At 45.2% G+C, this 21,392-nt stretch overlaps 1 protein-coding gene across 1 annotated transcript in view; it reads right to left on the bottom strand.

The window, feature by feature from the left end:
• Window positions 1-4,047: 4,047 nt before the first annotated feature.
• The window catches only part of SCG5 (secretogranin V), a 29,523-nt gene continuing 12,178 nt past the window's right edge, over window positions 4,048-21,392 (bottom strand). Inside the window, exons 3-6 of the mRNA XM_035110663.2 lie at window positions 19,723-19,872; window positions 16,937-17,049; window positions 12,301-12,354; window positions 4,048-4,636 (exon numbers count right to left, since the gene is read on the bottom strand). Coding sequence (XP_034966554.1) covers window positions 4,532-4,636; window positions 12,301-12,354; window positions 16,937-17,049; window positions 19,723-19,872 — 422 coding nt within the window. The 3' untranslated portion in view covers window positions 4,048-4,531. The remainder of the gene's footprint in view (window positions 4,637-12,300; window positions 12,355-16,936; window positions 17,050-19,722; window positions 19,873-21,392) is intronic.

The raw sequence follows: 21,392 nt of genomic DNA, 5'->3' as shown, positions 1-21,392 counted from the left end.
GGGGCTTTGTGAACAGTTTAGCAACCCAAACATAAGAATGTGCAATAAATCATGCTTCAAATCTTTTGTGTTTTTAAATAAATTTGGACAAGTCATAAAGTATAAACTGTGTTTTGCCAAAGCGTAAATGCTCCTAATGCTCAAAACCACTTCCAGTCATAGGAAGAGGTCAGTTGTTCCGGGCGTGGGCGAGAGGAATGGAGAGAGTCGGAAAGACTGGGAGAGCACAGCTGACATGGAAATATGCTTTGAGTGCCCCACGCCTGTCCCAGGCATGCCCTCAAGATGCCTCTGGGTTGTCTGCTGGGACACATTCAGAGTGGGCCAGAGAGTGAGAACCATACTCTCAGGGCACAAAAAGGAAGAGGGGCACAAAGTGGCTGAAAGACGCTCAGTTCACTCAAGCTGGCCCTCATTCTTTGCTCTCTGCCATCTTTTTAGCAAGCCATTTGGATGCTTAAGAATTGCAGCCAATCCGCATCCCAGCTCATTCTTTCTCTCCACAACAGGCACAAATGACAAAATTAAACAGCAAGTAGCACATCCCTCGCCTTACAGTGTGTAGCTAAGATATTTTGGTCAATATCTTTTCAGAATATGCATACTAGCAAAAGTGTGCCTCGTTTTCAGTAATCTATTCTTGTTACAGGTAGGTCTGGCGTAGTCGAAACAAAATAATTTTTTTCCCTTCTTCTAGTAGCACCTTAAAAGGTAAAGGTAAAGGGACCCCTGACCATTAGGTCCAGTCGTGACCGACTCTGGGGTTGCGCGCTCATCTCGCATTATTGGCCGAGGGAGCCGGCGTATAGCTTCCGGTCATGTGGCCAGCATGACAAAGCTGCTTCTGGCAAACCAGAGCAGCACATGGAAACACCGTTTACCTTCCCGCTGTAGCGGTTCCTATTTATCTACTTGCATTTTGACGTGCTTTCGAACTGCTAGGTTGGCAGGAGCTGGGACCGAGCAACGGGAGCTCACCCCGTCACAGGGATTCGAACCGCCAACCTTCTGATCAGCAAGCCCTAGGCTCAGTGATTTAACCACAGCGCTACCTGGGTCCCTTAGAGACCAACTAAAACCTTAGAGACCAACTAAGTTTGTCATTAGTATGAGTTTTCGTGTGCATGCACACTTCTTCAGATACTTCAGATATTCTTGTTATTTATTAAATTTCTATATGGCCCTTCACTGGGTGATTTACAATAACAGGGGTCAGCAACCTTTGGTGGGCCAGACTATATTTTGAGGGGGGAAATGAACGAATTCCTATGTCCCACAAATAACCCAGAGATGCATTTTAAATAAAAGGACACATTCTACTCATGTAAAAACACACTGATTCCTGGACCACTCACGGGCCAGACTGAGAAGGCGATTGGGCCGCATCTGGCCCCCAGGCTTTAGGTTGCCTACCCCTGTACAATAATCTAGCATACTCTCAGTTTGACATTGCATTCTGGTCAGAATAATGGTGATCTGGGGTGCTTGTTGTAGCTCTAATCCTTTGTTATGGGCAGACCATGAGCCCCTTGGCGCGGGGGCAATGCCCTGTTGCCCTACTGGTGGCCTTATTGAAGACCTGGACAACTTCTGAAATGAGGAAATGGCTGCTTACCCAGCCACAAGGTAGGCGGCTGTTGCAGCCCATCATGCCAAACTCCTTTCCCTTGGGAGCAACACATGGGCAAGGCGATCATTAGGGAATTCCAGGCCAGCCGCTGGAGACTGGCAGACTTTCCTGCCATCTGTTTATTTGAATCCTGGCCAATCCGTCCCGGCCAGGTGGGCAGGGCTTGGGACCTGATAAAGATTGGCTGCACTGACTTCACCCAGGGTCCATAGTCAGCTGAAGAACAATGATCTGTTTTGCATTATTGCTCCTAGAGACCCACTGAATCAGATCCTTGGTTTTCCTGTGAGCTGGAGGTGACATGGCAGTATAGCCTATGATACCTATGCCAATCAGGTTGGTGGTTCAAATCCCCGCAACGGGGTGAGCTCCCATTGCTCGGTCCCAGCTCCTGCCAACCTAGCAGTTCGAAAGCACGTCAAAGTGCAAGTAAATAGGTACCGCTCCGGCGGGAAGGTAAATGGTGTTTCCGTGCACTGCTCTGGTTCGCCAGAAGTAGCTTAGTCATGCTGGCCACATGACCCAGAAAAACTGCGGACAAACATCGGCTCTCTCCCAGTAAAGCGAGATGAGCACCGCAACCCCAGTCGTTCACAACTGGACTTAACTGTCAGAGGTCCTTTACCTTTTAAAACCTTTTTTTAAAGTCATATGTGGATGAAATCCATTAAAAGCAGTTGACTAACAATTCGATTTATTTCAGTGACTGTATTCTGAGAACTTAGTTGGATGCAACCTGTAATAATTAGTATTAGGCTTACATACCTAATTGTGGCAGAGTTAAAAGTGGGTATGAGGAGATAGCTGCATGTTGACTTTAATTTACTGTATTATCTCAGTCATGTCTCCTAAGCTCAGTTTCCTCACTTGGGTCCCCTAAGCAAAGAAATTTTAAGTGCTTTTGTGTACGATGTCACTGGAAGCACAGTGGATTTTAAAAAGAGATGACAAGGTCTGCAATAGCATCTGCTTACCATCCATGCGCACTGGGGTAGGAACTTGTGACGAAGACAGAAGGGCAGTACAACAAGAACTTGGAGGTACCAAGTTATTTTCCTTCTTCATACTTTCAGCTTAATCCAACAAATTAATTGTACGGGGGAATGTTGTGCCACCAACACTCTTATTTTCCATGTTTCTGCAGAAAGCAATTATTCTTATTTTGGGTGGAAAAAATGATTTTAGTCACCCCACCCTTTCAAGATTGGAACCTTTCACCCTATTCCTTCCCTTGTGCCCTGAAACCTTTTTAAAAAAACCCACCACCCTAGATAGCATTAGCTGTACGTGATCTTCAAAGTTCTGTCGGCTGTAATTGCAAAGGTTTCTGCCATGGCATTTACTATCATTTAAGATTTGCAATGCTCCCATGTGTTCAACACATGGCTACCAGATAGTTCTAATATGGGGAACCACATAGTCACTGGGGGGGAAAGTTGCTGTCATAAATAAAGCAAGCACAAACTGTTACTACAGGCGCCCTTCTCATGGTGAATTAGGAAGAAGGCACAGGAGGAATTCAAGCTGATCCTTCAACTTGTGTCAGAATGCTCCAGGAGAAAAGAATAAGTATGCCATGTATGTTGCTGGATAACAGAGTGCTTAATGTTCCCCCATAAGAATACAGCCAAACAAATGTGTTTCTCTGGGAAAATACTAAAAGTGCTGCATTTCCAGCTGGAAAAATGAAAATAGTGCTTACCTAGCACATGGGTGTCATCTCCCTACTTAGACTTCCTTTATCCAATATCATCTTTCTATGCACAACTATTGGGGGGAAAGCTTAAACAATTGTCATGGGCTAATCCCAGTGTGTGCATGTGTGTGTCAAGACACCTATTACTGATGGGGTTTGAACTCTCTTGGTCACATATAACACTGACATTTTAAAAATAAAATAATAATAATAATAATAATAATAATAATAATAATAATAATAATTTGTAAATCCTGCCCCCATCTGACTGGGTTGCCCCAGCCGCTCTGGGCAGCTTCCAGCATATATAAAAACAAAGTAAAACATTAAACCTTTAAAAGCTTCCCCATACATCATTATTCCTGGATTTTTATGTTGTGATGATGGCTGAGAAATTAAATCATATTGTGGGTAGGCAGGTAGGTATATTTGATTCAGGCCTAGCATTAGTTAACCATTTGAGATTTGTAATCTCAAGGCAATGTTACTGTATGGGACTGCCCTTGAAATTCAGCATGTGCAGAAAGGCAATATTGTCTGAACCTCTAGCGTGCGATAAACAATCAGGATCACAGACTATTGCTCCGTTATTATCTGTGGCATCTCCTGGTTAATAGTGTACACTTTAGAGTTGAGCTGTATGAAGAAAATAAATATTTCACCTTATCATTTGTGGTACCTAAGTTTCACCAGCAAGCAACTGAAAATGTTTTACTTCCTCAAAAATCATCTGAAACACGTTTATATATCCATGCAAATACTGAAGATTGCTTTCAGTGTTTATTAAAACAAACAGCAAGTATCTGACATTTATTGTGAATTAGGCGGTTATTTACAAACAAAACTTAAAGAAATAATTGTTCCCAGAGAACAAACATCACATCATAAGTACAATAATAGGAAAATTTTGGAAAATGGTCCTCTTCTTTATAAGCTGCTTCATAAAGCTGTTTAATTCACGCCAGTTATTAAAATGATAATTTTTTTCAAAGTTTGCTCTAGGTCTAAAGTAAATCAAGAGCTTCCTAATACCGTAACTTAACAAAAAACACAACTGTGTTCATATATCTAGGATAACAAATGCTACAAATCCAGCTGCTTTTCAGCAACAAATATATAAGTAATAAACATGCAACCGCTATGAGGATTTGAATCACTGATTATGCAGTGATTATATAAGCCGTATTAGGGCTTTCCACAAAGCTTCATTCATTTTCTGCAGTCTCTTTCTCTTCATCTGAAAAATGTGGAACAGACTTCTTTGCCACAACATTGTCCAGCCTTTGTCCTTGAAGATATGGATTTACACTCTGAAAAAAATATTTTTAATGCAATTAGAAATGGAAAAGGATTCAGGGAGATTTTAAGAGTGTTCAGTGGGGCTTACTCTTTAGTAAGTGTGTTTAGGACTTGTTATGTACTGAGCTGAATCCTAGAACAATAGGATTCAGAATCAGCGGGAGCTACCCAATCCAACTCCAGGTGGAAGTGAATCCGCAACCTGATTGGCCTGCTGGAGCAGCCAATCAGGCGGCTGGCAGAAGTGAATCTGCTACCTGATTGGCCTGTAGGAGCAGCCAATCAGGCTGCAGGCAGAAGTCAATCCACAATATAATTGGCCCACAGGTGTAGCCCTGAAGTAGCCAATCACGCAAGGCCCATTGTGTAAATAATGTATATAAGCAGATGGTTTTGGGAAAAGAGCCATTCGTCTTCTCTTCTTCTCCTTGATGAATATGAGCTGAATAAAGAGCATGAAATTCACTCTCGACTCCGAGTATATTTCACTGGCGACGAAGGTGGGATCCTGCTGAGCTGACCGCCACCACGCACTGCACCGCAGCACCGCCACCTGCTGCACCGCTGCATCGCACCGTGCATCCAGGCTTCAGCTCCAGGACCCAAGGAACCCAGAATGGCAACCGACAGCAGCTTCTTGCCATTCAAACCAGCATCAGGAGACTGGGAAGGGTACGCCGCCCGTTTCAACTTCCTCCTGCAAGCGAAAGAAGTCACCAACGATGCCATGAAGAGGGCGACATTCTTCAGCGTCTGTGGAGAGGAGACGTTTGAAATCGCCCGGGCTCTCCTGGCACCTAGAGATGTCGCTACCGTCTCTTACAAAACAATAATGGAACGGCTGAAGGAGCACTTTTCACCACAGCCCTCGGTGGTAGCTTGCCGAAATGCCTTCTACGCAAAGCGGCAAGCCCCGGGGGAAACCATAACTGGGTTTGTGACCTCCCTCCGCCAAGCCGCCCGGTTATGCAACTTCTCAGAGTTGGAGAACATGCTTCGTGACCGCCTCGTCGGTGGCCTGAGGGACGAGATGTTGCAACGACGCCTCTACGCCAAAAAAGACCTCACGTTCCAGATTGCTCTGGAGGAAGCCCTGGCAACCGAAGCCGCCGAGAGGTCAACGCAAGAGGCACGACCGGCCCCGCCATCCCAACCGAGGGTCTACCACGAAGACCTCACTGACGAATCCGAATCTGACAGGGAGGAAGTACACCGAGTACAGCGGCGCACTCAAGCAGCACACACACCACAGCAGCCTCGACGAGAAGGAGGGAACTGTGCAAGCTGCGGGGAGAACCACGAGAGGAGGACCTGTCGTTTCCGCAACGCAGAGTGCAGGCAGTGCAGAAAATTGGGACACATCGCCCGGGTGTGTCGGGCTCGACTCACCCGTCGACAAGCATCAGATGACCGACCCAGGAGCCCCAGGTCACACGGCACCCTGCACCAAGGCAACTCGACGGAGATCACGGACTACCAGGTATTCCAGTTGCCCCATCCCAGCACAGAGAAAATTTATATAGAGGTACAGATAGAGGGAGCCCCATGCCGCATGGAGCTGGACACGGGTTCAACTCTATCCATAATCTCGGCCCGAACATTAAGGGAACTGTGCCCTAATGGGGGTCCCAAACTAAGGCCGGCCCCATTCACCCTCCGGGACTTCCAGAAACGTAAGGTCCCTACAATGGGGGTGGGGACCTTCAGGGTGCAATATCGAGGGCGAAAGCAACAATTGGACTTGCTGGTAGTTAAGGGCCCCTACGTTAGCTTACTGGGACTGGCATGGTTTGGACCTCTGGGGCTAGCCGTTACCGGGGTGAACCGCACTAGCTTACAAGTGGACGTGGACGCCATATGCAAAGAGTTTCCAGGGGTTTTCGATGGGGCATTGGGACGATATACAGGACCCCCCATTGCCCTACAGCTAGACCCCGCTGTACGACCCATCAGGCACAAGGCCCGCCGGGTCCCGTTCGCCCTGAAACCCCGCATAGACGAGGAATTGGACCGGCTCGTGGAGCAAGGAGTGCTGGAGCCGGTGCCCAACGCCCCCTGGGAAACTCCAATTGTCACACCCGTCAAGCCTAACGGTTCGGTCCGCATCTGTGCAGACTACAAATGCACCATAAACAAGGCTCTCACGGCCCATGCATACCCAGTGCCAGTGGTCAGCCATGTCCTCGCCACCCTGGCTGGGTCAAAAATCTTTGGCAAACTGGACTTGGCCCAAGCGTATCAACAGTTGCCTGTGGACGAAGCCACAGCAGAGGCTCAGACGATTGTGACGCACAGAGGGGCATTCAGAGTAAAGCGGCTGCAATTTGGCGTTAGCGTGGCACCAGGCATATTCCAGAATCTAATGGACTCCCTCCTTAAAGGGATTCCTGGCGTCACCCCCTTCTTCGATGATGTACTGATCGCCGGGCCCACACCAGAGGAATTTGAGGACCGCCTCCGCTCCGTCCTGCACCGTTTCCAGACGGCGGGCCTCAAGGTGAAGCGGGAAAAGTGTTTACTGGGAGTGCCGCAGGTGGACTTTCTGGGATTTAAGGTGGACGCAGAAGGGGTCCATCCAACCGGTGACAAGGTACGGGCCATTTGTGAGGCCCCAGCGCCCAAGAGCAAGCCCGAACTTCAGTCATTCTTGGGACTATTGAACTTTTACCATGCCTTCCTTCCCCATAAGGCAGCGGTAGCGGAGCCCCTACACAGACTCCTAGATAAAAGGGCCCCTTGGGTGTGGGGCCAGCGACAAAGGGCCGCATTCCAGGCAGTCAAGGACTTGCTCATCTCGAACTCGGTCTTGGCACACTTCGACGAGAGGCTGCCAGTGGTGCTGGCATGCGACGCCTCTCCCTATGGCATCGGCGCTGTCCTGGGACACCAACTCCCGGATGGTAGAGAGGTGCCGGTGGCATACTTCTCCCAGTCGCTTGCTGCAGCCGAACGAAACTACTCACAGATTGACAAGGAGGGTCTGGCAATCGTGAAGGGCGTAAAAAAATTCCATGATTTCTTGTACGGGCGGCCCTTTACCATAGTGACTGACCACAAGCCGTTGCTTGGCCTGTTTGCCCCCGAGAAGCAGACCCCCCAAGTGTTGTCTCCACGTGTCCTCAGGTGGTCAATTTTCCTTGCCGGCTACCAGTATGCACTAATCCACCGCCCTGGGAAGGCGATGGGCCACGCAGACGCACTCAGCAGGCTACCACTACCAGAAACAGGCCCCGACCCAGCGCCTGCGCAAGAGGTTATGACCCTGGAGCTGCTTCCCGACCGACCCATTCAGGCACAAGAAGTTGCGCACCATTCCACAAAAGATAGGGTCATCTCCCGGGTCCTGGACTGGGTGTGGCGAGGATGGCCCAGCAGCAGCCCCGGGCCAGAATTCGCTGGCTACACAAACCGCAAACATGAACTGTCGGCCCACAAGGGGTGCCTGTTATGGGGAAGCAGGGTTGTTGTTCCCCAGCCCCTCCGCAAAAGGGTCCTCACAGCCCTACACGAGACACACCCAGGGGTAGTGAGGATGAAGGCCCTTGCCAGGAGTTATGTGTGGTGGCCGGGGATTGACAAAGAGATAGAGGCCTGGGTCCAACACTGCCAGACCTGCCAAGAATCCCGCCCGGATCCCCCAAGGGCCCCAGTCCAGCCCTGGGAGTCCGCCCGACATCCATGGTCACGCTTGCACGTGGACTTCGCTGGCCCCTTCCAGGGAAAAACATTCTTCATAGTGGTGGATTCCTACACCAAATGGCTGGAGGTCGCACTGGTACCGTCCACTTCTACGGCGGCAGCCATCCGGGTACTACGTAAGCTGTTTGCAACCCACGGGCTCCCTGACACCCTCGTCTCGGACAATGGAACCGCATTCACGTCAGAGGAGTTCCAGACCTTCACAGCGCAGAACGCCATCCGCCACATCCGCTCAGCACCATTCCACCCTGCCACCAATGGCCAAGCGGAGCGCATGGTGCGGACCACCAAGGATAGCCTCCGCCGCATAACACAAGGGGACTGGGAATACCGCCTTGCCGCATTTCTTCTAGCACAGCACAGCACCCCAAGCACAACGACGGGCCGGAGCCCAGCTGAACTACTCATGGGCCGGCGCCTTGCAACTAGACTGGACCGACTTCACCCCGACAGAGCTCAGGATGAGGTAGTGGTGGGGAAAGGCAGGAACCCCCGGACATTTGTGGCCCAGGACCCAGTGTATGCAAAGAATTTTGGGGCAGGCCCAGCATGGGTACCCGCCACAGTCACCAAGGTGACCGGTCCCGTGTCGTACGAGGTACTAACGGAAGGGGGGCAATGTTGGCGCCGCCACTGCGACCAGCTACGGCGACGATTCCCAGGAGGAACCCGGGAGGAGAGCGGGACAGAGGGGTCCCAAGGGGACAGCAGGGCAGTGAGGCCTGTAGAGCGAGAGGGGTGGGCAGGGGAAGCAGAAGCAGTAGGCACAGAGGGGCGCCCCGAGGCTGGAAGGACACCGGAACCAGAGTCACAACCTAGTGGTTCAGTGGCGCCAGACCAGACAGCCCCGGCACAGCCAGCAGCCTCAGAACACGAGCCAGAACCAGAACCCCTGACCAAGGAACACCCCAGGCCACAACGCACACGGAGGCGGCCAGCAGACCTTGGGGACTACGAATGCAACTTCCCGGGCAGGACTGGAACTTAGAGGGGAGGGGTGTTATGTACTGAGCTGAATCCTAGAACAATAGGATTCAGAATCAGCGGGAGCTACCCAATCCAACTCCAGGTGGAAGTGAATCCGCAACCTGATTGGCCTGCTGGAGCAGCCAATCAGGCGGCTGGCAGAAGTGAATCTGCTACCTGATTGGCCTGTAGGAGCAGCCAATCAGGCTGCAGGCAGAAGTCAATCCACAATATAATTGGCCCACAGGTGTAGCCCTGAAGTAGCCAATCACGCAAGGCCCATTGTGTAAATAATGTATATAAGCAGATGGTTTTGGGAAAAGAGCCATTCGTCTTCTCTTCTTCTCCTTGATGAATATGAGCTGAATAAAGAGCATGAAATTCACTCTCGACTCCGAGTATATTTCAGGACTGTAGCTGAATGATTCTCCCTCAGTCTCAATTCTGTAAAATGGGGATAATGATGACTCGCCTAATAAAGACAACTAAAATAAGTGTGATTAAACACTCTGTAAAGCAAAAGCATCATGCAATCAATAGCAGCGCTATAGTTTGGTTTCCCAAGTATCTGATTTGTAAGAATAAGCAAATCCTAATCTTTATACAGCACAGGTTTTTTTCTAAGGCCTTGTCCAAGTCACTTGGCTGAAGGAATTGAGTGTGTTTAGCCTGTTGGGACATAAGAGCACTCTTCAAATGACCGAAGCTGCCACACAGAAGACCGCAGAGCTAGATCTAATGGGCTTAAATGACTGGAGGGTAGATTTCAGTTGAACAACAGGTAGAAACTTGATGCAAGAGCAGTTCAACAATGAATTGCCCTGCGACCTTCAGATTACGAGTGATATACACATTTAATTATTATTATTAATCAATTGTAATTAAAAAGCAGATGACACACTAGTCTGTTCCATCTGAATCCGGGAGATGTAGATCAAGTGTTACACTGGTGATTGGTGGCAGTGATGGTCTGGGCATGGGCCAGTAAACAGGCTGAATCCTGAAAACAGAGATGTGCCCCAAGTTCTCATGACTAGAAGGCGAGAAGATCACTTGTTCTGAACAGGGTTGCACTCCCTTGGGAGGAGGACGTCTGCATCTTGGAGATGCACCTTCAACAGGTGACCTCTGTGGCTAGGAATGTTTTCCCCCAGACCCAGCTGGTCTGCCAGTGATGGCCCCTTTTGGACAGAAGTGCTATGGTCCATGGGGTCACGAAGAGTTGGACACGACTAAACGACAACGACAACGATGACTTGGCCACTGTACTCCATGCTCTGGTAACTTTCAGATTGTATTATTGCAGTGCGATCTTCATGGGACTACCCATAAAGATGACTTGGAAACTTAAACTGGTGCAAAATGCAGCAGCCAGATTACTGGCTGGAGTTCTATTCAGCTCTCACATAACCACTATTTTAAAAGACCTGCATTGTTTGCCAGTTCATTTCTGGGCCCAGTTTAAGGTGCTCACATTACTGTTTAAGACACTAAATCAGTGGTGGCCAAACTTGGCCCTCCGGCTGTTTGGGTACTACAACTCCCACCACCCCTAGCTAACATGACCAGTAGTCAGGGATGGTGGGAATTGTAGTCCCAAAACAGCTGGAGGGCCAGGTCTGGCCACCACTGCGCTAAATTATTCCTGCCCCAAATACCTGAAAGGCTGTCTCCTTCCCTACAAACCCTCTCAGGTGTTGATATTAGCAAGTTGGCCCTCCTGGTAATTCAGCCACCCTCAGTTCCTGGGGCAGGGCAATCTCTGCAGCCATCCCTAGGTTGTGGAACTCCTTCTTGACAGATGTGTGTCTGGCAACCTCATTGGTGAATGCTGAAGGTGCATCTCTTTACTCTAGACCAGGGGTTCCCCACAAAATTTTCTCAAGGACCCCTCATCGAGCCGCTATTGTGACAAGGACCCCCATTAATTCCTAATCCTAAAATCAAAAAGTAAGAGCCAAATTAAGAGTCTTTTTATATTTTATATGTATACGTTTTTTACAGTTCTTCCTCTTCATCTGTAGGCCTTTGTCGTTTTAACGAACCACTTTTTAACCAACGGTCCATTTTTAACTACGCGAACTGTAGCTTCTGCGAAAAACAACGCTTTATTTACAAATACTACTGTTTTGCAAAGAGGCAACGCGCGCCAGGGAGGAGGGAGGGGAATGGAGAAGACAGGGCACCTGCGCAGTAGCGCACAAATGAAGCCGACGCGCGCAAAGCATCTTGGGGAGGTGAGCGTTAGTAGAATGCGCGCGCTGCCTCTTTGCAAAACAGTAGTGTTTGTAAAGCGCCACCTAACGGCATACAGCAGAACTACTGCCTCTATCTAATTCTAGTTTTGTGCTACTCTGCTCATGCAGGAAGCGGCCAAAACAAAAAATCTGTTATCATACGAAATATATTTAATATATTTTTTATTCTAATAGCATCTTGCGGACCCCTCTGGCATAGCTCGCGGACCCCTGGGGGTCCCCGGACCACCTGTTGGGAACCACTGCTCTAGACTTTGACACCTGAGATTTTTAAGGCCCACCCTATTTTTGTGATTTTAAGTTGCTAAAAACTGTTTTTAATGTTGTATTTTAAATTGCTGTAACCTGCCATGGGACCCTAGGGTAAGAAATAAATATTGTATTATTAATAATAATATGAAGCACACACGAAACATTGAAATGTTTAAAAAGACAGGGAGTTTTCAACTGTGGGTGGTTCTTACTCTTCTTCACTTGGAAGCACATCTCTGGGAGGGGGTGCAAGGTGAAGTATATTTCCAGTTTTTATTCAAAATCAAGGGTCTTGGTTAACAAAATATTGGGACATGCTGGCTTAGACTGAAGAATTTTTTTGCAAAAGTTGTATTGCTTATCACAGATATTTACTGGAAGAAAGGACTAAGTCCAAGTTTTAATATAGATGTATTAGTCATTCAACAATCTTTTTTACTTTGCTTTTTGCCTTATTCTACACTAAGGCAAATGAAAACAAGTTGCATTCTGAAAATTACCCTTTTCTTCCTTTTTGGTCCACCCTTCATTTTCTCAAAAAGTAAATTCTTATTCTGAAAGAAGAAGAAGAAGAAGAGGGGGGAAAACACAAAAGTATGGATCAAATTTTGTAGCTCTTCAAGCAAGACTTTGTGCCATCTAAATATTAGCATATGAATATTTTGGAAAGCAGTTCAGGAGAGAATGCCATGTTGTTGGAAAGATAAACCACAAGAAAACATTTGAATTACTGTAGCTATTAATAAAATATTTTGCTATTCTTCTGGGACACTTAGTGTCATCAACCATTATATGAATAGGAATATATGATGATTCTAAGTTGCATGATGGTTTTAATCTGAACTGTCTCGGAGAGTGGAAAAATCGCTGAGTAGTAGACCACAGGCTTTGCATGCACAACATCCCAGGTTCAGTAACTGCATAAAAAAGGGGGACCTCTGTTGGAAACCTGCCACCAGTCAGAGTATGAAATACTACGCTAGGTGCACTAATAGTCTTTTACTTGGTATAACAGGGATGGGGAACTTAGATTCCAACTCCCAACAGCCCCAGGTTGTAAGGCTGGGATTATGGCAGCTGTAGGTCGCCACCATCTGCAGGGCCACAAGTTTCTAGTCCCTGTAGTATATTATTCAAACTGCAAGGAAGAGCAGAGCTATCAGGTTGGGGCAGAACAGTATTGGTTTTTTTATGCAGCACTTGCTAGTGGCTTCTGTGTGTAACACAATTTAATTCTTTTAAAGAATTCTTATCTCAACTGCTTCCCCTGCAAACTGTTAAGCACCCTCTGGATAAAGAAATCCTAGTCACAATTCCTTCCTTCATTTAGGTAGCATCCTAATAAACTTCCTTCAAAAAAATTAAACGTCTAGAACGTTTTTTAATAGAGTGAACCTTTTAAAAACTGCCAGAGTTGTCTTGGCAGACAGAAAACTATTTTTAAAAAATAAAATAAAAAATGATGACTATGACCACAGCCCTGTACAAGTGTTTCCACATATTGCTATATTTCATAGATGTAGCGAGCTCAAATAAGGTCTGGAATGTCAGACACATGCTCAACAGATTTTTGTTTCAGTTGGAATTATTCAGTGGTGCTGCACTAAAAAAATGTTAAGAGAAATTAGGAAAAAACCTGTGTGTGTGTGTGTGTGTGTGTGTGTGTGTGTAGCTTTTACTGCGTAATTGCTATGTAAGCAATTGACCCAACAGTCACAATAACAACAGATGTAGTGAGAGGTTCACAAAACCATCACTTCTGAAATTAAACCTTGATTTCTGAGAAACAAATGCTTTAGGGCACGTCCTGTTCTTGAGACAGCCCCTGCCTCCCCTGGGTTCTAGGGTGTATCAGGAGCCCTGCAGTGCAGGTAGAATTCAAGATATTCTGCCCACCATGTGATGGATGCAGCAGCTGATTCATCGGCTGAGATGGCTGAGATGGGATTGGAGACATAGGAACACAGCACCTAAAGAGCAACCTTATACAGTGGTACCTTGATTCTCAAACTTAATCCGTTCTGGGATTCTGTTTGACTCCCAAAACCATTTGAAAACCAAGGCGTGGCTTCTGATTGGCTGCAGGAGCTTCCTGCACTCAAGCAGAAGCCATGTTGGACGTTCAGCTTCCAAAGAACATTTGCAAACTAGAACACTTACTTCCTGGTTTGCGGCATTCAGTAGCTGATTTGTTCAACAATTAAGCCGTTCGGGAACCAAGGTACCACTATACTGTGTGAGGCCACTGGTCCCCCTAGCTCAGTAGTGTGTACATGGGTGGGATATATGAACCCCACACACCACCACCACCACTTGTTCCATCCATGTTGCCATGAAAGAGAACACCACCAGCAGTATAAAACCCACGCACAGGAAGAACGCAAGTCTGACAATGCATGCCCCTTTCATACCACATGGTGGGCAGGCAAAACATAAACATTTTCCTAGCATAGAGCTGTAAGGGACACATTACCTGCTACCCTGCTGTGTGTCCAAAGTGGAAGCCCTACTGGAGTTAATGGCTGATAAACCCACACATGTTGCTATTTCTCAGGAGCTCCTTCATTCTGGACACTGTTTGGTAAAGGCTCCGATTTTGCTACGTGTGTCTCTTTCTTTGTGGCTAGAGCACGGTGATCTGGATCCCAGGTGCAGAGAGCTTGATGGGCTCAAGAGGCAGTAGGGTCCTTTCAGTTAGATTACCAGATTTTTTCCCAATGAATCCGGGGACACTTTCCAACTTCCTACTAAATAGATGGATTTTGTCGGGGGGCTGGTTTGTAAATCCAGGGACTGTCCCTGGGAAACGGGGATGTCTGGTAACCTTACCTCATGGGCCCAAGGAAGATGAGTGCTCCTGCAAGGGTTTGTGTGTGTGTGAAGCAGTTAGGTGGGAGGAGGAGGAGGAGGGGATGCTTCCCAAACCAGAAGTGGGAACGCACTGGATGCAGAGTAAACAGGAACGTGTACACAGCCTAAGTCACTGGGGCTGCCCGAGGGAGGTAGTCTGCCCAAAGGGTGGACTGGCCCAAGCAAAGCAGACCCTTGGTTGATGCAGCGCTCTTGCTGAATGGCTCGGATGTGTCTGGGTTGGCAGGTGAGTCTTCTTCACTTCCCCCTGGATTCAAAGCAGGGACCCCCCATTGTGTAGAATGAGAGACAGGATCATGGCTTCTCTTGCAGCCCCTTGGCTCCTGGCATCTGTGGCTGGGTGTTGGAGCTAGGGGAGGAGGAGGCGATAAAGGCCCTGTGGAGCATCTGATGCCATTCTGCGGCTGTGACTGAGTGGTTAGGGAGTGTGATTGCTTGTGGTGTTTGTTTTAATCCCAGGAGCTCACTTTGCTTTGTTCTCAACGTGACATTTGTTTCTAGGGATGCTGGGGGTGTGTCTGCTGTTTTTATGGCATTTCTGTACTTCTTGTGTGTGTTTCCCCTTCTAGGCTGAGCATGCATTGGATTTGGTGGTCATTCTGGCATTACAGCAGCTTATCTTCAGATCTGGCACAGTGTAAGTATAAGCTTACTTGGCCCAAGGGCTGGAGTCTTTTGTGCCAAACATTATCTGTTTGGTATTTCTCATGTTAATTTAAAACCCAAGTTCACAAGACATTGCTTTTTGCCTGGCCTCAACTATTTCATCAGAGCTGTGCCAAAGAGACAAGGAAACAGAGATGAAATTGGCCAAGAAGAGACATTCTTGGCTACAGTTAATTTCTGCAAACTCACTTGGGGAAAAAAAATCAATTTAACATGTAAAACAACAACAACAGAACTGTACATTATTTCCTTATGGTATCAAATGCACTCTCCTTTAACTTATTGTTCTACCTGAAACTTCTCTAAATGTTTTCCTACAATTTCTTTTTTTAAAAAAAAAAAGCTGGACTGTAATTAAGGCAAAAAGTTGCACTGTGAAAGAAAAGACAGACTCGGCTCAACAAATATCATATTTTGTTTTGTCTGCTTGAGAATATTTTGAAACCATAACTAATGCTTAAATATAATAAGCAGCAGAGTGCAGATAAGGTTATGAAATCTGATATATAAGAACGACATTATCCCTGCAATAAGGGTAAATTTGAAAATACAGCGCAAGTTTCCCCTAGTGGAGAGTTCAGACTTTTGATGAGACACTGAACATCTCTTGCTCCTCTTGGAACTGAACAAGAATTAAGCATATTTTACATCAGAGGATGTATGAAGCAGAAACTCATGCTTTATCTGGATCTCTTATTTTGTTTTCAAAATCATATTATCATCATCATTATTTTTTCTATTTATCTCCCTTTCTTCCATCGTATAATGAGCTCCTGCTTTATAAGAGACATGGTAATGTATTTGGCAAAACATTTTAAGTGTGTAGTATATTCTTTAAAACATATTATTTGCACGAGATGGCCAAAATTAGGCAAGTTTAACCCACTATTTCAGTGAGTGAGTTAAGCATGTGTCTCAATCTAGCCTACTGAAACCAATGGGATAAATTATGGCTAGACCATGGCTTATGTTTTAGGAATGCACCTTTAGACACAAGTACCCGAAAGTTTTCAAAGTAGAGGTACAAAAATGAATAACTTACCAAAAAAACCTAAGTGGAACAGGCATAAATAGTTAATTCGAGTTCAACATCTGGTTTGTTTAATGTTACAATCTTTGGTAATCAAGCACAATGTAATTAGAATTTCCAGCACGTGGTAATTTTCACATGACTGACTAAAAGTTTAGGAATCCTAAAGGTGATCAGTGCTATAAATCTAAAATTGAGTCAGCTGTAGTGGAGTAATCATTTTCTTGTGAACAAGCATTACTAAACCAATGCATTTATCAACTGAGCATTGACAACTTTTAGGCTGTGATGAACTAAATTGAAAGCTTTATAGCAACCTTGTAATGCAGGTTCCTTTATTCTAAAGTTCTAAATGTTTTGCTAGATTCCTGATACACAATATATATATAGACAGTGCACACAAATAGGGTATAGTAGATTAATGACCTTTTGTGACAACTGCAACCTGGCTCTAAAGGTCTTTAATAATGTGTTTAACAGTCTATAGTTCTCTTATATAAAGTGTGTTACCTTTTCTTAACTAATTCAGCATTATTTGGAGATTTCCAAAGTAAAAAAGATTTACGCACCCATTTTCCCATGCTTGGATAGTCATGTTCTGGATCAAAAAGATGCTGGTGAAGTTGGTATTCTTTGCTGAACTGTGCTGTATCTGGTGTGTTTTCAAGGCATCCATCATCAACTGAAGAAAAACAATGGGGGGGGGACCTGAGCTGCTTGACATCTTGTAAAATATATCAGCAAAACCACATCATGAACATATGCAATGAATTTTATAATGAAAGGATAGGGGATTAGGAAACAGTACTTTCCCTCTTCGGAGGCAAGACTTATTTCCACCATTCCTTGGAAAAGACACAAAGTAAAATTCATTTCTTTTACTGATTTCTTGCCGGGTCATATGTTTAATGTGTAAGTCAAACAAATTGCTGTTCAGATATTAAATAAGAAAAAAAGGCAGTACCAAAAACCAAAAGAAGAACCTCAAAACCCAGCTAAGAAATAGATCTTTATTATGCTAAGAACATAAGAGATCAGGCCAGAAGTCCAACTAGCCAAGAACTCTGTTCTCAGTGGCCAACCAGACACCTATGCCAAACCCACAAAGCTGAACCTGAGCATCACACCACTGTCCTCACCTGAGGTTCCCAGCAATTGGTATCCAAAAGCATACTGCCTCTGGCAGGTGAGATAGGGCATAGCAATCATAGCTAGAAGCCACTGCTAGCCTTATCCTCCATGAATTTGTCCAATTCTCTTTAAAACCCATCCAAGATGGTAGCCATTACTTGTAGCTTAACTATGCATTGTGCGAAGAAATGCTTTCTATTTGTTCTGAATCTTCCGACAGCTTTATCAAGTTTTTGGAATATAAGAATTGTGGGCAGGGGGAAGCCAAATAGGATATCTGCCCTGGAAGATGAGCTTCTTCCAGGGCATTTATTAGCAGGAAGATGCTTAGCCTGCTCAGTAAGTGCCCAATCTGGTGATAACAGAATAAATGATGCAAAGAGGAAGCTGCAGCCCAAGGTAGGAAAAGTGGTGGTAAGGAAAAACCTGGCCACTTTAAATGAATTCAAGTCTCCAGGGTCTGATGAGCTACACCAAAGGGTACTACTAAAGAAGCTTGCAGGTGTAATTTCAGAACAACTCTACAGAACAAAAAAGACAATTGGCCAGTCCTGGAAATGGAAGCAAGCCATAATTTGCCATCTCTTATGTTTACTACTTCATGAAATGGATGAGGCCACAGCAGAGCAGGGACCCTAATAGTGAAAGGTTTAGGTGCCAAGATGTTTAAATCTGGACAGAACATATTACTGTGAAAACCACTAAGAGAGGCCCATCTTTCAATATGCCAGCCCACAAACCTCACTGAGGAAATTCTCTAATAAGTTTAACATGTAATACGTTTTTACAGTCTGTACTTGGGCACAGACTGCAGTTTATATTTAAATCTCTGAAAACCGCTTCACTTAAATGCAAGTAACATATGATTCACTAGCCAGAAAGTGTCCAAAAGAGCAGCTTTATAATGACAGCAAGAGTTCCCAAGGAATGCTATCCATTTTCATATCTGGATGCATCTTAGTCGAACCAACAACATTTTGGCTGTAGTTTTAAAATTAAGGGGGGGGGGAGGCCAGAAATCTATTTTTGATAGGCATACTACGGAAGTTATTGTTTCAATCTTGACATTTTAACCAGTAACGGAGTCTATTGTGCTAAACAAAATAGGAAAAAAGGAGAAGAAAGGAAAAATCTAGAGCGATATACAGAAAAATAAGAATTAAAATGTTATTTCTGGAAAAAGAAATTACACAATAGTTTTCTATTTTCAAGCATGCCACAAGAGGTTTCTGAATGTGTTTCATAAGTACTTAAGTCACCTGGAAGTATTCACTGAAAATGTCAATAACGTTTTTTTCCTGTTTTCCTAGCTCTGCCTTAGACTCAGTCAGAAAGGGGAAGGAGACCAAGGCTACCATTCTATACACACAATACCTAGAAATAAGTCACATGGAACTTAGTGAGATTTACTTCTGATAGACATGCACAGGATTGTGCTACTGGACCACAACCCTTTGGATGCTTATCTCAGAACTAAATAAGCTTACCTAGGAGCAGGCAGCTTTGTTATAATGAACAATTGACACTGTTTTGTGGAAGGGTCGCTGTCCTACTCTTAAGCATTCCATCCTCTAGGCACCTTTCTGGTAAATGTTCTTAGGATTTTTTAAAGTATCCTGGAAAATGATTATGTGAATAACCCAAAACCCTGTGTGACATATTTACATTATGGGGTTGCTACAATGGAATATATAATCTCGCAGACTTTCCACCTTTATGTTTGGCGAACACTGTCATCAGCATCTGAAGAAAACACTGGCCAGTTATGCAAAAGCAGACCATGGTCAGGGCGTCAATCGCCTGCATCATTCCTTTTCACTTCCCCCATCCCTTCTGGTCCATGTTCCCATTGCTAATTAGTCCCCAGTTGTCCATCCTACCTGTTGCCTCCTTGTTGGCAAAAATGGCCAATACTTTCAAAACCTGCACCTTGGAAGCAGAACCAGCCGTGTAAATTAAATAGAATCTAAATCCCACAACTATGTTCATAATTCACTCTTAGTAGAAAAATGTGGATTAATGTAAAACAGGGATGGGGAATATCACCTCAGGGGCTGAATGTGGCCCTCAACGTCTCTCTGTCTAGCCCTTAGGATTCTCCCCAAGTCACACTCCTAGTGGCCCTGCTTCACATACTCCTTTGAGTGTTTTTGCTGGCTGCAATGCCTCTCACTTCTCTTGCAGAATTTAACACAAAATCCTGTAGTAAGTCCATGCAACTTACCTGTCTTTCCAACTGGGCAAGGATTTGGAGGATCTGGGTATCCCTGATCTTCACTGAAATCTTTAGGTATGTTGTCACCTGTCAACTCAGCTACAATATTTGGTATATTTCCATAAGGACCAAGGTGCTGAAGACCTTCATGGGCTCCACCTAATAAAGACAGAACCACACACACCATCTTTTTGATAACATGATGATTTTACTACATTAGATTTACTAAGAAACCAAAATCAAGACCCTTGTTTATTTCTCTAGCATCAAGAGGGCAGGCTACATTACAGTAATGGACTATATGACAGAACATGAAGCTTCCCTCTGTTCCCTTTCAATAACTTTCCACATCCATTTCTTCTTGGACATCTGGATTTGAAACTGGATGTGCTCCTGAGGATGTACATTAACACTAGCCTCAAATACTGCATGGATCCAGGAAGAAAGACCCCCATGGGTAGCAAACTCAGAAAAGCAAAAGCAGAAGTCTTAAAATATGGGCATTTGAACTCTCAGTCATTGGTCTAAGGGGGCTTCCTGAAGATGGAGAAAGTGTTCATTCATCCTAGTCAAGATCCACAGCCAGCATTTTCCCATCTGTTTTAGGATCACACCCAATCCCAGTCAGGCTTAAAGCACATGGCTTCCCCCAAAGAATCCTGGGAACTGTAGTTTGTTGAGGGTGCTGGGAATTGTAGCCCTGTGAGAGATAAGCTACAGTTCCCATGATTCTTTGGGGGAAGCTATGTACTTTAAATGGATGGGGTGGGTGTGACATTAGTGACTCACAATCGCTTCACCATCACGATGTAACGTTTTGGTGATGTCATAAGCTAGCCAATAATACTGCTCTAGGAGGACAGTGTAGATCAGGCATGGCTAAACTTGGCCCTCCAGTTGTTTTGGGACTACAATTCCCATCGTCCCTGACCACTGGTCCTGTTAGCTAGGGATGATTGGAGTTGTAGTCCCAAAACAGCTGGAGGGCCAAGTTTGGCCATGCCTGGTGAAGATCAACCATACTAGGCCAACCATCACCCCACCACCACTTTAGATGTGAAGCAGGGCCTTACTTGAAGCTATTATACCGTACTATGCAGAAAGCAGGTAGCATGGGAACAGCTTTCCCATGAAACATCTGATCAATGGAGTGAACTATAATGGGAATAGCCTGCTAAAACCATCTTTGTTTAGGCAAGCCTATCCTGACATGTAGAGACTGTCATATGTTTTAATCTGGTTCTAGCTTATTGTTGCTTTTAAATATTTTTGAATGCTTTAAATACTAAGTTTTAACTGTTCTTTACTGATAATTTTATTGCTCTATTCTTTTTGTATACTGAGGTTTTATTACAATCAAGCAATGTATAAATGTTGGGGGGGGGGAATTACAATGAAACATAATGACAAGTTGTAGGCTGTTAGTGACTTGGCAGGAAGTCTTGGCTGTTTTATTTATTTATTAATCATGTAACAAACAGGATTATAAATAAGGATTTATATCTCCACGAGTAAAAACTGTTTTTTCCTTCTTCAAAATAGTTAAGAGATGATTAAGAACATGCATGAATGAACATTTTCCCTTGGAACATGGACAACACTTTGTCTTGCTCTAAATCTTCATGTAAATGACTCTGCAAAGTTGCAATCAAGTGCTGTGGGACAACAGCATAATGCAA

Source organism: Zootoca vivipara, chromosome 1, assembly GCF_963506605.1.
Source record: "Zootoca vivipara chromosome 1, rZooViv1.1, whole genome shotgun sequence".
Lineage (NCBI taxonomy): Eukaryota > Metazoa > Chordata > Lepidosauria > Squamata > Lacertidae > Zootoca > Zootoca vivipara.
This window is presented reverse-complemented; position numbering and strand designations above follow the sequence as displayed.